The 15,000-nt window shown below is 44.8% G+C and overlaps 1 protein-coding gene across 1 annotated transcript in view; it reads right to left on the bottom strand.

Annotated features, from left to right (window-relative positions):
* Positions 1-15,000, bottom strand: part of LOC134450500 (retinal-specific phospholipid-transporting ATPase ABCA4-like) — a 129,806-nt gene that overhangs the window by 36,616 nt on the left and 78,190 nt on the right. Inside the window, exons 31-38 of the mRNA XM_063200342.1 lie at positions 13,566-13,640; positions 11,516-11,676; positions 10,902-11,026; positions 9,937-10,035; positions 4,463-4,652; positions 2,712-2,806; positions 457-489; positions 255-360 (exon numbers count right to left, since the gene is read on the bottom strand). Of these exons, the coding sequence (XP_063056412.1) occupies positions 255-360; positions 457-489; positions 2,712-2,806; positions 4,463-4,652; positions 9,937-10,035; positions 10,902-11,026; positions 11,516-11,676; positions 13,566-13,640 (884 nt within the window). The remainder of the gene's footprint in view (positions 1-254; positions 361-456; positions 490-2,711; positions 2,807-4,462; positions 4,653-9,936; positions 10,036-10,901; positions 11,027-11,515; positions 11,677-13,565; positions 13,641-15,000) is intronic.

The following is a 15,000-nucleotide window of genomic DNA, read 5'->3' as shown; positions in this document are numbered from 1 at the left end:
GACTGCCCAATCCTAAACCAGAGATGTGAACCCAGCCCTGCATGCAGCCTACCCCAGAGATGTGAACCCAGCCCAGCATGCAGCCTACCCCAGAGATGTGAACCCAGCCCAATCCTAACCCAGAGATGTGAACCCAGCCCAATCCTAACCCAGAGATGTGAACCCAGCCCCATACGACCTAAACCAGAGATGTGAACCCAGCCCTGCATGCAGCCTACCCCAGAGATGTGAACCCAGCCCAGCATGCAGCCTACCCCAGAGATGTTCAGCATGGTGCCCAGCTGAGTGAAGAAGTTCTGGATGACTGCAGGGTCCACGTCCAGGATGGGCAACTTCCCGCCAACCGACAGCCCGCCGTACCTACGCAGGAGAATAAACACGTTAAGTTGGAAAAGAATGTCTGACAGACTTAGATAAATGAAAGAAAATGGAATGAGGAACATGCATGAACATTACCTTTGTTCATTGACCCAGTACTTGCTCTTTAAACTGTAAACAGACAATACAAAGATTCACATAATCTGACAAAACACTTTCTTTGTTAAAGACAAGGCAAAGGAGAAGCAATGGTGCCAAACATTTTAGTAAGTGGTCTGTACATGGAAATATCAGGAAGTGCACTCATATAATGGGTGCTTAACTTTGCCGAAGAATAAACTTAAACTCAAACTTCAAACGTAAACTAGATTGCATTCTCACAGAAAATGCTGGAAGCGGGCTTGCCTTTTGGGGCAGAGATGAGCAGTTTTATTTTTGATATCTCTATCCCTAAATTAAAACAAACTACTATGGAGAAAACAAAGCTGAAAGAAATGTTGGAAAAAATTCATCGACCCAGACAGAAGTTATGGGCCAAACAATTCAGCCATCTTGGATTCAGCCATCTTGAAAGTGTTGTAGCTCCGCGTTTTGGGGATATACTAAATGACATACATGGTATTTTAAATTGGCTAAGGAACACTGCATATGATATAATTTTGAAAATCAACATGGGTCTGAGTGGGATTCGAACTCACAATCTCCATATCTGTAATCCAGCACCTTTGCCATTGACACTAAATTACATAAATGGTATTTTAAGTTGGCTAAGGAACACTGCATATGATATAATTTTGAAAATCAACATGGGTCCGAGTGGGATTCGAACTCACAACCTCCATATCTCTAATCAGACAATATCAGATTGCATTGAAGAGCTGAACAATAGACTTCTAGAACTGTAGTGCAGCTGCTCGTTAAGAATAGAATGTTGAGAGAAAGTGACAGTTGAGATGGAACCCTTTATTGGCAACACCTGTTGTGATTGTCTGTATAGCAGTTAGTATGGTGCTCTAAGGCAGACTGCAGAATCAATAACAGTTTCTAGGTCTTAAGCTTATCGTTGTAAAAAAACTAAAAATAATTGGCACATGTCCTTTCCACAGATTGGAGTCATATATGTGATCTTTCTAACAGTTCTTGAATTAAGTTTATAGGTTAAACAGTTCAGTCACAAATGGACCTCTTGTGGAAGATGTGCTGACCTCTTCAGAAAGTCAGTTCAATGGGAAAAGCAATGGGGCCAGCCCTGCCGTTTTTACACACTTGCCATTTAAAAAGTAGTGGGAGTTGGGACATGAAACTTTCACAACTCTGAGACATCCCATAGAGCTCGCTAACAACGCGTCAACTAAACGTCTAGGTGAAAGTGTTGATATTTTATGACCGAAAAAGCCTCCTACACTCTGATCTGTAGAGTGGTGGAACCTTGGTTCATGAAGGTTCTACCATTGTTTTCAATGGGGACCCAAACTTGCACAAAATCGCCAATAACGGGAAAACGACAAGAGACACGGACACGCTATATCAGTACAAATGATCTCAAAGCCGAGCCGGTCGTTTTAGTGTTTGAACGGTGTCTCTATCTCGAAAGGCCTAGGAGGAGATCCATTTTGTATTTTTACTGCCCTGCACAAGAAAGCAACAAAGCAAGCAAGCAAGCAAGCATAAATGTACTTTGAGATTACTAGAATTGGGCCTTGCTCTGCAAGCCCGCTTAATGAATAAAGAAGCACTCATCAGATTTCTTTTGACTTTTTAATTGCCTCACAGGCTTTTCAGCTTACACCCTTCGTCAGTCAGTAAGACACGGCAATTCATTGGAAATGGAGGCAACGTCTGAGAGGAGACTCATAAAGAAACCTAACCTAATCTAACCTGAACTAAAGCCCGGTTAAAATATGGGAGAGTGTTGCGGCGCTGACCTGGCGCGGATGAGGGTGGGGTAGGTGAACTGAAATGAGACAAAGAAGAGAGACTCACCTGGCGCGGATGAGGGTGGGGTAGGTCTAAATATAGTATATAGTACCTGGCGCGGATGAGGGTGGGGTATAGTATATAGTACCTGGCGCGGATGAGGGTGGGGTAGGTCTAAATATAGTATATAGTACCTGGCGCGGATGAGGGTGGGGTAGGTCTAAATATAGTATATAGTACCTGGCGCGGATGAGGGTGGGGTAGGTCTAAATATAGTATATAGTACCTGGCGCGGATGAGGGTGGGGTATAGTATATAGTACCTGGCGCGGATGAGGGTGGGGTAGGTCTAAATATAGTATATAGTACCTGGCGCGGATGAGGGTGGGGTATAGTATATAGTACCTGGCGCGGATGAGGGTGGGGTATAGTATATAGTACCTGGCGCGGATGAGGGTGGGGTATAGTATATAGTACCTGGCGCGGATGAGGGTGGGGTAGGTCTTCACCAGGTAGTCGGAGATGTTCCTTCCTGTCAGGTCCAACAGGGTGTCCCCTGACGGCTCGGTTCGCTGGAAATCACAAATAACACCAGCAGCTACTGTCATCACTGCACACTTAAAGTGATACTGTCTCATTTTTGGAAATAAGCTCATATTACACCTCCCCTTCAGTTAAATGATAGGGTTTTGCCGTTCTCCTATACTTTCAACCGTTCTCTAAGTATGGCAGTGCAAATTTTACCTCCAAGCTAGCAGTTAACATGGACTCCTATGAGACCAGTTAGCCGCCAGCTTGTCTCATAGGACTCAATGTTAACTGCTAGCATGGAGGTAAAATTTGCACTGCCACACTCAGAGAACGGTTGAAAGTATAGGAGAATGGCAAACCCCTATTATTTAACTCAAGGGGAGGTGTCAAATAAGCTCATTTCCAAAAATGAGACAGTATCACTTTAAGACGTTGGTGTTGTCATTTCATGTCTCTTTGTAGTGCTGCAACCTCCCTGTCTCTGAGACAAGTTTCTCCCTGGTGGAGACTAATAAAGAAACCTAACCTAACCCAAGAGAGTACAGGATTACATTACATTACATTACATTACGTTACAGTTAGCTGACGCGATTCATCCAAAACGACTTACAGTTATTTAGGTACAGGCTATTGGTTACATGCCTTGGAGCAATGTGAGGATAGGTGCCTTGCTCAAAGGACACTTAAGCCATGGACGAAAGTTCTGGTGAGGGCAGGATTTGAACCTGCATCCCTCTGATCTTAAGTCCAGCGCTCTAACCATTGAGCCATGGCTGCACAGCAGAGATGTGAACTTGTGACTTGGACTTGAGCCAGGAAGCGCGCTCACAAACTGACTTGTGACTTGACTCGAACTTGTGACTCGTACGTGACAGTTTTAGCTTGCAATGACTTGCGATGGCATGTCAAGTCTAATTAGGCCTATATTCCATTTTCTGCATTTGTAAGTGAAAATATTACATGAAAAAAATGAAAATTAAATGATTTTTGACAGGCTATTGGTTACAGTCCCTGGAGCAATGTGAGGATAGGTGCCTTGCTCAAAGGACACTTCAGCCATATGTGATTCAAACTTGTAACCTTCCAGATTCAAGACAAACTCCCAATTAGATGTAGGTAAGGGTGGGATTCGAACCTGCAACCCTCTGCAACCCTCGGCCGGACACACAGGCAGCATGGTGTCATTACACTACACTACATTACATTACATTACACTTAGGTGTAGGGAGAGGTAGGATGGGATTTGAACCTGCAACCCTCACCTGCTTGGGGAGCCCCGCTGACCATGCTGCCCCGGCCGGACACACAGGTAGCATGGTCTCATTACACTACACTACATTACATTACCCTTTGGTGTAGGGAAAGGGAAGGCTGGGATTTGAACCTGAAACCCTCACCTGCTTGGGGGGCAAGCCTCCCGCCCCAACCAGACACACAGGTAGAATGGTGTCATCACACTACACTACATTACACTACACTTAGATGTAGGGAGAGGGAAGGGGAGAGGTAAGGGTGGGATTTGAACCTGCAACCCTCACCTGCTTGGGGGGCAAGCCTCCCGCCCCAACCAGACACACAGGTAGAATGGTGTCATCACACTACACTACACTACATTACATTATATTACATTACATTACCCTTAGATGTAGGGAGAGGTAGGGGTGGGATTCGAACCTGCAACCCTCTGCAACCCTCACCTGCTTGGGGGGCAAGCCTCCGGCGCCGGCCGGACACACGGGCAGCATGGTGAGCTTCTGGTCGGTGCTGCACTGGCAGGAAGGGGAGGGGTTTCGCGGCGTCCACTCGGGACTCATCATCATGTTGTGGACCAGCGGGCTGATGGCAGGCACCACCCACTTGGAGGCGGAGTCAGAACACGTCATGTTCCTACACACAGGAAGCAGGAAGTGGAGCTTTAATGAATATCTTGCGTGATAGGACACCATTCAGGAAGTAATGGAGGGTCACCGCTCATCCCATGAGAAGGTGCAGGATTTAGCGAGACTTATAAATAATAAAAAGGTGAAAATCCTTTTTATTCAGAAGGCTAACACCATTCAAAACCCACTTGGTAATAATAACGCCCCAAATAAAATACAAGACATAACCATCTAAAACACACACACTCGCACTCATGTGTATTTTGCGAGGTCAATGTGTTCGCCATCAATAGGAATGTCTTGATTATCATAAGGCATACTATCAGAATATCATACCTCTTTGTGTGTGTGTGTATGTGTGTGTGTGTGTGAGAGAGAGAGAGAGAGAGAGAGAGAGAGAGAGAGAGAGAGAGAGAGAGAGAGAGAGAGAGAGAGAGAGAGAGAGAGAGAGAGAGAGATCTTCCAAATGTCTGAATGTACACAAGTGCATGCAATATGTTAATACAGTATGTTAACATGTTGGGCAAAGTATATCATATTTTTGTGTATTTTTTGTATTTGTGTATTCATGTATACTGCAGTGCAACTTAATTTCTGTTGATTGATTGATTGATTGATTGATTGATTGATTTTATTTAGTCTATTAGATGTAAAAACATTGTATAGCAACAGCAACCATACAATACAAAGAACACAATAGACAGGGATGTACACAAAAAAAGTCTGAAGACTTATTTCCATTGTGGTCCCTTATGAGGTAGCAGGCTAAGGCATAAGATGGCGTCCTTACACATAATCACATACATACATGCTGTACCTAAATATACATATTCATAACCACATTCATTCAGAACACATAGAAGAAAATAGAGTACCTTAAAAGAAAGACATGTTTGTATTAATAAAAGTGTAATGTAATAATACGTTATTTAAGTACTTTACGTTCTCCACTCTAATCACAGCTACAGCATGGCAAACGTCTCTTTGCATGCCCCCTTCCTGCGTCCACAGGGCTCGGGGTAAATAGGTACGGGGTAGGTAGGTACGGGGTAGGACGTTTAAACAAGAAGCCGCAGGGGCAAACGCGATCCACTTACAAGACATAGCTGGGCTCGGGTAGAGGGCTCTCTGGACATTCAAAACCCCTTTTGGCACAATAAAGTTGAAAGTTGAAGTTGAGTTGAAGTTGCTTAGAAAGATCCCAACGTGTTGGGAAGAAACGCTACACACCATATACTGTACGAGTCAACGTGTTGGGAAGAAACGCTACACTATATACTGTAAAGGCCAATGACGTTTTAGTAGTAGCACATGTCAGGATGGTGCAATCAGAGCTCATACCACTATTGTATGCACCATCAAATTATTCTTTTGTTTTTACTGGATTATTTAAAGGTACACTGTGCAGGAAATGGTCAAAATAGGCACTGCAACTATGCTGTCCGTTGAAACTGGGGTGCCTATTGCTAAATTTGATCTTTTCATGAAAGTTTACTAAGTAATAAACTAATATTTTCTAGTGTGGCCCAAGTACAGTCATTTTTGCAGCTTTAAATTGCTATTTCTGGAAATTCAAAATGGCGGTCCATGGAGAAGATCCCCCTTTTTACGTATGAAAAGTGCAATTTTTCCAGTCATAATGAATACTTTGAATTTGATGGTGGTTGTAAGTATTCATGAAAAAGGTAACGTTAGTGAATGGGCAGCATGAATTCTGGAAATAAACAACTAAAAATCTTGCACAGTGTACCTTTAAGAAGAAGCATATTAATTTCAGTACTTTAAAGATTTTTTGGGGGGGCTTTTCTGCTTTATTTATGATAGGGCGGTGACAGAGGGAGACGGGGAACAAGTGTGGAGAGAGAGAGAGACGGGGAAGGAAGGACTGGCAAATGACCCAGGCCGGAAGTGAACGCGGGGCGCCAGCATAGTAACCACGGTAGGGCCTAATTACAGTACTTTAATTACTAATTACTAATTAATATATAAATGGTCATTAGCTGTGATTGAAGCACCTGACGTCCGAGTCCAAAGAAGCGCCATTGGCCTTCAGCAATAAAGGGGGCGTGACCTTTGACCTTTATTGGGCCTCCTTGGCCTCCTCAGATTTACGACACACTAGAGGTATTAAAACAAATTACACCGCACTCGCGATTCAAAGATGCAAAACAAAAAAAAACGATAACAGTGAATCAAAAATGTCTGCACACTCAAATCCTTTTTTTCCTTCTTTTCACTGAGCCCTGAGGAAGGTCATTAGACCGAAAGCTTGGCCGTTAAAAGAAGAAAATAAGGATTTAAGCATGCAGACATTTGTCTTTCCCACTACTCACTAGAAGACCCACTCATAGAGCGCAGACCTCCGCCAAGGCATCTCAACACCACAACGCATCATCAAGTCGGCCTCAGAAACTACCGTGAGGGATAATGTATTGTCTGTCTGCAGGAATATCTAAAATATGTTGGAAAATGTTTCCCGCGAGGACAACCAGGACTCTTATTCCGACCTGAAGGCAAATATTTTCCTACAATCACCCTGAGACAATACATTTTCTCACTTATTATACGGCTGTTTATCAGATACGACAACAACAACAACAACAATAACAACAACAACAACAACAACATGTATTTATAAAGCACAATATCACAACTTGACAGTTGACTCAAAGTGCTTTCAAATACACACACATATTCCCACATTCACACACCAGCTCTGGAGGCTGCCAAGAAGGCACCAGTTGTCCGGGGTTCACGTGAGAAAGTGCGCACACACACACACACACACACACACACACACACACACACACACACACACACACACACACACACACACACACACACACACACACACACACACACACACACACACACACACACTTCCGAAGGTTGGGAAGGCCCATTCAAAGTGAATGGAAGCTCTCGCAGCGTTCTAGAAAGCCGTATAATAACCAGTTCTAAGTTCCGATTTCACTGAAATCCATCCAGGACTCTGTGCGGAATCAGGCTGATACACAAACAAACAAACCAAACAAACCAAACAAATAAACAAACAAACAGACAAATAAACAAACAAACAGACAGACCCAACCAGCTAATGAAGGCTTATTAGAAAGCCTTCCTCTTGGCAAAGGTAACTAGGAGTGCCAAGCTTGTTTTCAGAAGCTTGTTTTCACTTGTCCTGACGCTACACAGTAAATATTGCGGTGTTAATTCAACACTTAGAGAGTTCATTTAAGTCCAAATGATGTCAAATCAACTCTCTCAGTGTTAAACGAACACTGCAGAATTTACTGTGTACGCTAACTAGCTCCTTACCCGTCCGGTGTTGGCTTGTCACACCTGCTCAACGGCACACAGATCAGAGGACAGAGGGGACACAAGGGCGTGTTACTTAACAGCGTGTTACAAGGCCGTGTTACTTAAGAGCGTGTTACTTAAGAGCGTGTTTTGCCGACGGAGGGTATTTTCACACCTAGTCCCTTTGAAGTGAAGCAAACTCAGTCCTCTTTACGTGGACCAAAAAGTGAACCGCACAGCAAGAGTTCTGAAGCGCCTGCTCTTTCTGGTCCTGTTAGGCTTTCATGGTGTGTCAGTCCTCTTTTTGATAACACCCGGTCCTTGAGCGCGCTCCTTAAGTGATAACACGTAGTCACAAGCATAACTTGTCAGGAGTCATACGTGAACCACGTCATACGTCATACGTCATACGTGACCACGTCAATAAAGGTCTCAGTACGGTTCACTTCTGAGGGGTCTGGGTACACTATGGAGCGTTCACATACAGTATGCACAGAACATGCACATAGGACTGAGTTCACTTCACTGGCTGAAAGGGACCAGGTGTGAAAACACCAAAAGTGAGGGGGGACAGGAGAGAAGAGGAAAGTTGGCATGTGTACCTTGCACTGGTCCTTTAGTCCCCAAATGAACCAAACTGGGGTGCACTTCTCAAAAGAGAAGTTGTTAGCCTGTTAGCAACTTCGGTAGTTGCCAATTGGAAAATGCATTGAAAACAACAAAGTAGCTAAGGTAGTAAGCAACTTTGGTTTCAAGAAACCCACCCCAGCAATATAACCAGTGGGAGAGAGAGGAGATGCTCTGAATGATGAGAACGAGGAAGGAAAGAAACTAGACAATGGTTTCTGTGTCATCCATTTTTCAACTATAGTGTTATCCAGGGGTTGTTTGCAACGTGTCTCCAATGTCCTTACCAAACAGCGATCATCCTAAATGGCTGACACACATGGTGTATTATATGGTTGCTATGGTAACTCACGGTAGGGGGTGGTGTATTATATGGTTGCTATGGTAACTCACGGTAGGGGGTGGTGTATTATATGGTTGCTATGGTAACCCACGGCAGAGTGTGGTGTATTATATGGTTGCTATGGTAACTCACGGTATGGGCTGGTGTATTATATATTATATGGTAGCCATGGTAAGTCATGGTAGGGGGTGGTGTATTACATGGTTGCTATGGTAACTCACGGTAGGGGGTGGTGTATTATATGGTTGCTATGGTAACTCACGGTAGAGGGTGGTGTATTATATGGTTGCTATGGTAACTCACGGTAGGGGGTGGAGTATTATATGGTTGCTATGGTAACTCTCGGTAGGGGGTGGTGTATTATATGGTTGCTATGGTAACTCGCGGTAGGGGGTGGAGTATTATATGGTTGCTATGGTAACTCACGGTATGGGGTGGTGTATTATATGGTTGCTATGGTAACTCACGGTAGGGGGTGGTGTATTATATGGTTGCTATGGTAACTCACGGTATGGGCTGATGTGTTACATATTATATGGTTGCTATGGTAACTCACGGTAGGGGGTGGTGTATTATATGGTTGCTATGGTAACTCACGGTAGAGGGTGATGTATTATATGGTTGCAATGGTAATTCACGGTAGAGCGTGGTGTATTATATGGTTGCCATGGTAACTCACTGCAGGGGGTGGTGTATTATATGGTTGCTATGGTAACTCACGGTAGGGGGTGGTGTATTATATATTATATGGTTGCTATGGTAACTCACAGTATGGGCTGATGTGTTACATATTATATGGTTGCTATGGTAACTCACGGTAGGGGGTGGAGTATTATATGGTTGCTATGGTCACTCACGGTAGGGGGTGGTGTATTATATGGTTGCTATGGTAACTCACGGTAGAGGGTGGTGTATTATATGGTTGCTATTGTAACTCACGGTAGAGGGTGGTGTATTATATGGTTGCTATGGTAACTCATGGTAGAGGGTGGTGCATTATATGGTTGCTATGGTAACTCACGGTAGTGGGTGGTCGAACATGCATCGCGTCCCCATGCCAGGAGGACTCATCAGCACGCGGGCGAAGTGCGCCATCTTCTGGTCATTTGGCCTCTCGTTACTGAAACACACACACACACACACACACACACACACACACACACACACACACACACACACACACACACACACACACACACACACACACACACACACACACACACACACACACACACACACACACACACACATGCAGACACACAGACACACATGCAGACACATGCACACAAACTTTATCATCATCATTATCATTATTACATTTATATCTGTGTATATACTGTATTTATAGACAGAAGAGAAGAGAAGAGAAGAGAAGAGAAGAGAAGAGAAGAGAAGAGAAGAGAAGAGAAGAGAAGAGAAGAGAAGAGAAGAGAAGAGAAGAGAAGAGAAGAGAAGAGAAGAGAAGAGAAGAAAATAGAAGAGAAGAGAAGAGGAAAGGGGAAAAGAAGAGAAGAGAAGAGAAGAGAAGAGGAAAGGGGAGAAGAAAAGAAGAGAAGAGGAAAGGGGAGAAGAAGAGAGGAGAAAAGGAGAGGAAAGGGGAGAAGAAGAGAGCAGAGAAGAGAAGAGTATTTGTTGAGTATTAGATGTATTGGGAGATGAGATGCGACACCTGAAGAAGGTGATCTGTTTCCCGTAGAGCCAGGGCGTGAGGAGAGGAGAGAAGAGAAGAGAAGAGAAGAGAAGAGAAGAGAAGAGAAGAGAAGAGAAGAGAAGAGAAGAGAAGAGAAGAGAAGAGAAGAGGAGAGGAGAGGAGAGGAGAGGAGAGGTGAAGAGAGGACAGGAGAGAGAAGAGGAGAAGGGAGGAGAGGAGAGGAGAGAAGATGACAGGAGAGGAGAGGACAGGAGAGAGAAGAGAAGAGAAGAGAAGAGAAGAGAAGAGAAGAGGAGAGGAGAGGAGAGGAGAGGAGAGGAGAGGAGATGCCTTACCTGAAGAAGGTGATCTGTTTTCCGTAGAGCCAGGGCGTGAGGGTCAGACTCGGGTGCTCCCCAAACGGAGGCACCACCATCGTGAAGATCAGGGCCACCAGGACGAAGGTCGCCGGCAGAACAATCTAGAGGGAGAGAGAGAGAGGGAGAGAGAGAGGGGAAGGAGAGGGAGAGAGAGAGAGAGAGAGAGAGAGGAAGGAGAGGAAGGAGAGGAGAGAGAGATTAGGGGGAGATACATGCATAGTGCATACATGTGTGTGTGTTGTGGCGCGTGTCCACTTGTATGTGTGTTTGAGTGTGTGTGTGTGTGTGTGTGTGTGTGTGTGAGTGTGTGTGTGTGTGTGAGTGTGTGTGTGTGTGTGTGTGTGTGTGTGTGTGTGTGTGTGTGTGTGTGTGTGTGTGTGTGTGTGTGTGTGTGTGTGTGTGTGTGTGTGTGTGTGTGTGTGTGTATGTGTGTGTGCCCGGTACCTGTGCCAGGAAGTCCTTGCAACTGCGTATGGAGTGTGAGTGTGTGTGTGTGTGTGTGTGTATGTGTGTGTGTGTGTGTGTGTGTGTGTGTGTGTGTGTGTGTGTGTGTGTGTGTGTGTGTGTATGTGTGTGTGTGTGCCCGGTACCTGTGCCAGGAAGTCCTTCCTGCTGCGTATGGAGTGCTGCAGCCTCTTGATGATGAGCGCGTGGAACTGCTTGAGGATCAGGGACGTCCCCTTCACCTGCTGGGAGCCCCGCCCCTCGTTACTGTCGGGATGGCGATGCAGCTGACCGTTGGCATCCACACCTGTCGCCCCCCGGAGAATAAACAGATATCTGAGATCAGAATCCCACTCAATAGAGACAGAAGCAGGCCTGGAATTTCGTCATTTTAGGGGCAAGGCCACTTGACAGGGCATCAGAGAGGGCATCAAGGCCACTGTGGCCTTATGGCAGATGTTTTTTAAGGGCACAAGGCCAAAGTGGGAGGGCACGAGGGTCATGGCCGAAATTCCTGTCCTGGACAGAAGAGTTGTGCTGCAGCATAGCTCTGAGATCAGAATCTCTCTACAGAAGACTCTAGAAGAGTTTAGCTGAACATAACTGGATGTTATTTTTTTTGAGAGTTCGAGTTTAACATTTTTTAATTAGGTGGAAAGATCCAAAAAGAAATCCTGTCGCTTACAAATCTAGCGTCACTGTCAGTTCTGGTCAGGTCATGGTAATCAAGCGCTGCCACGAAACGAATTTGAAGTGAATTTGAGGTGCTCCTTTAACGTTGAGAGAACCACTAAGTGTTAACACATTGACGCCTAAGGCACCTGCAAAAAAGGTTGCTGAATGCCTGAGCCCTTTTTAAGAAAAGCTGCCCTCATTTTATAAAAGCCTAAATATCTCAGCTTCTGAAGCACATAAAAATATGCACTGAGTCGCATTTAAACGCCAAGACCCTCATCTTTCATTAGAATGAAATTAGAAGAAATTTCATTCATCTCAAACAAACAGAGATGTTTAATAAAGTTGTCTCATATCTCATGAGCCTGAATGTTGCGTAATGCAGCTCCAGGCGCCAGGGCCAATGTTGCGCGATGCAACATCTAGCATCAATGGGTTCATGCAAATCAGCACAGCCCTGTACTCCCTCTAGTGAGCCCAATACTTACCAAGATCCTGTTCAGCTAATAATCTCACCCACCCCTACATGATGCAGCTGTAGCAGGGGGTTAATACCTGCGGGATCCTCTGCAGCTCCTAAAGGATCTCAGCCACCCCCCTAAGAGGTTCAAGTCTACCGGAGAGAGAGAGGCTCTACTGCCCAAAGCCCCTGGGGTCAGAGGTCAGGAGTTAGGAGTCAGGAGCCCCCCCCCCCCCCCCCCCCCCCCAAACCAGCATTGTTAGTTAAGTCAGCAGGTTGTACTATGGGAACCATTGAAGCGTAAGCCCCCAGCATTCTACAGCATGTGAAGCCAGTCAGCACACAAACGACTTACAAGCATACCTATAAGTCACCCAAGCCTTGAACCCAGCCAATACACAAACGACATACAAGCATACCTACACGTTACCCAAGCCTTGAAGCCAGTCACCACACAAACGACTTACAAGCATACCTACAAGTTACTGTATCAAAGCCTTGTAAGTTACCGAGTCAAGCAGTTGTGGTGAGAGACTATGGGAAGCAATGGAACCAAGGTAACCAAGCAGCTTCTAGATTCTACAATGCAGAAGAACTACGGTATCCAGGCTGCACGTCAGTTCTGAATGCTGGGGTTGCTAGGGGGAAGCAGCATTGCGGGACTCATGAAAACTAGGGTGCTTCGTCCGGACGTGCCTACGTCACCAGTGATGCGCGTCGTCGTTGCCGAACTGCAGTGGACACTGCACTGGGACTCACTAGTTTCAAACAAGCGACTTAGGGTTAGGTTTAGGGTTAAGGTTGGGGTTAGGGCCAGTTTTAGGGTTAAGGTTAGGTTTAGGGTTAAGAATAGGGACGGTATGGGCGGTTGTCATGGCGACGAATCAAACGTTGTCGGCAACAAGGACGCGCATCGCTATTGTGACGTAGGCACGTAATACCGCCTCCGGACGAAACAACCTAGAATTTCATTGTCCCTACATTAAGCAGCGGCTCCTACACAGCTTCACACAGCGTCTAGCAGCGTCTGGGCCTGATGATGTCATCATGATGTCAGTCACCTTCCAGCTCCTCTGAGTTATCCCGCTCTTTCAACAGACCGCTGCCGTTTCTCCGGCGATCGAGAACGAACGACTCTGAAGAGGCATGCAGGCAACGCACACACAGCGCAAAGCACATCACAACACGATACAAGACAGACGTAACTACTAACAACGCACTGTGCCAGACGCAACGCAGCGCAGCACAGCACAAGACATCACAACCAGGCTTGTACGAAATTCCGAATTGGATGCATTTTAATTCAAAGTAATGCCATAATATGAACACTAGATGGTGGTGTTCTATGTACTCTCAATGGGTGGTGTAGCTTAAATTCAAAGATATTCAAGGTAATGACACCACCTAGTGTTCGTATTATGGCATTACGTTGAATTCAAATTCATCCAATTCGGAATTTTGTACAAGCCTGATCACAACATACGGTAGCACAACAAATGGTGTAGGAATAACCAAAACATTTAAGTCATGTTTAGACTAAATGTTTTAAACATTTACATGTTTAAATGTTTAATAACTTAAAAGTTGTCCTTTAAGTTAAACATTAAAATAATGTTTTAGTGAATCATGTTCTGGGTTAATGGCAAACTTCACACACAAAAAGACATACAATATATATACACATATGTACTTTTCATGTAATGGTTCTTGTGACCATTCACTTACACTGAATATTCACTGGGTCGTCCAGACTGGCAGTCAAGGAGTAAACACTGAGACGGTGCCATAATTTAATGCCAAAATACCAAATCATATAATTCATGATTTCATTTGTCTATTTGTGAAAGTTGAAACAGAAAAGTCTGCACAATTGAATCTTTATTGTTTTTTTTAACCAGAATGCTTTGTACTGAAAGATTGGCAACACACACACACACACGCACACGCACACGCACACGCACACGCACACGCACACGCACACGCACACACACACGCCAAGGATTTAAGTGTGCAGACATTTTTGTTTTGATTTTCACGGTTCTGTTAATGTCTGGCACTTATTGGTTGTGAGTGCAGTCCTTGCAGCAGGCCCCACTCTGTATGTTGTTTTATATGTGTGTGTTGACATGGAGTACAGTGGATTGGCTATCAGTGGCACTGGTCAACTCATTACACACAGTACATCAGCCACTATCAAATGCTTATCTCATCACTTTACACATTTCAACATCATTTGAGACTGTCAGTGAGTACTGAGTACAGTAGATTGGCTATCAGTGGCACTGGTCAACATTTTACACACAGTACATCAGCCACTATCAAATGCTTATCTCATCACTTTACACATTTCAACATCATTTGAGACTGTCAGTGAGTACTGAGTACAGTAGATTGGCTATCAGTGGCACTGGTCAACATTTTACACACAGTACATCAGCCACTATCAAATGAGTATCTCATCACTTAGCACAGTGGTGCTCAAACTGTGGTACGTGT

The sequence above is a fragment of the Engraulis encrasicolus genome, chromosome 6 (assembly GCF_034702125.1).
Source record: "Engraulis encrasicolus isolate BLACKSEA-1 chromosome 6, IST_EnEncr_1.0, whole genome shotgun sequence".
Taxonomy (NCBI): Eukaryota; Metazoa; Chordata; class Actinopteri; order Clupeiformes; family Engraulidae; genus Engraulis; species Engraulis encrasicolus.
Note: the sequence above shows the minus strand (reverse complement) of the source record. Positions and strands in the feature narration are given on the sequence as shown.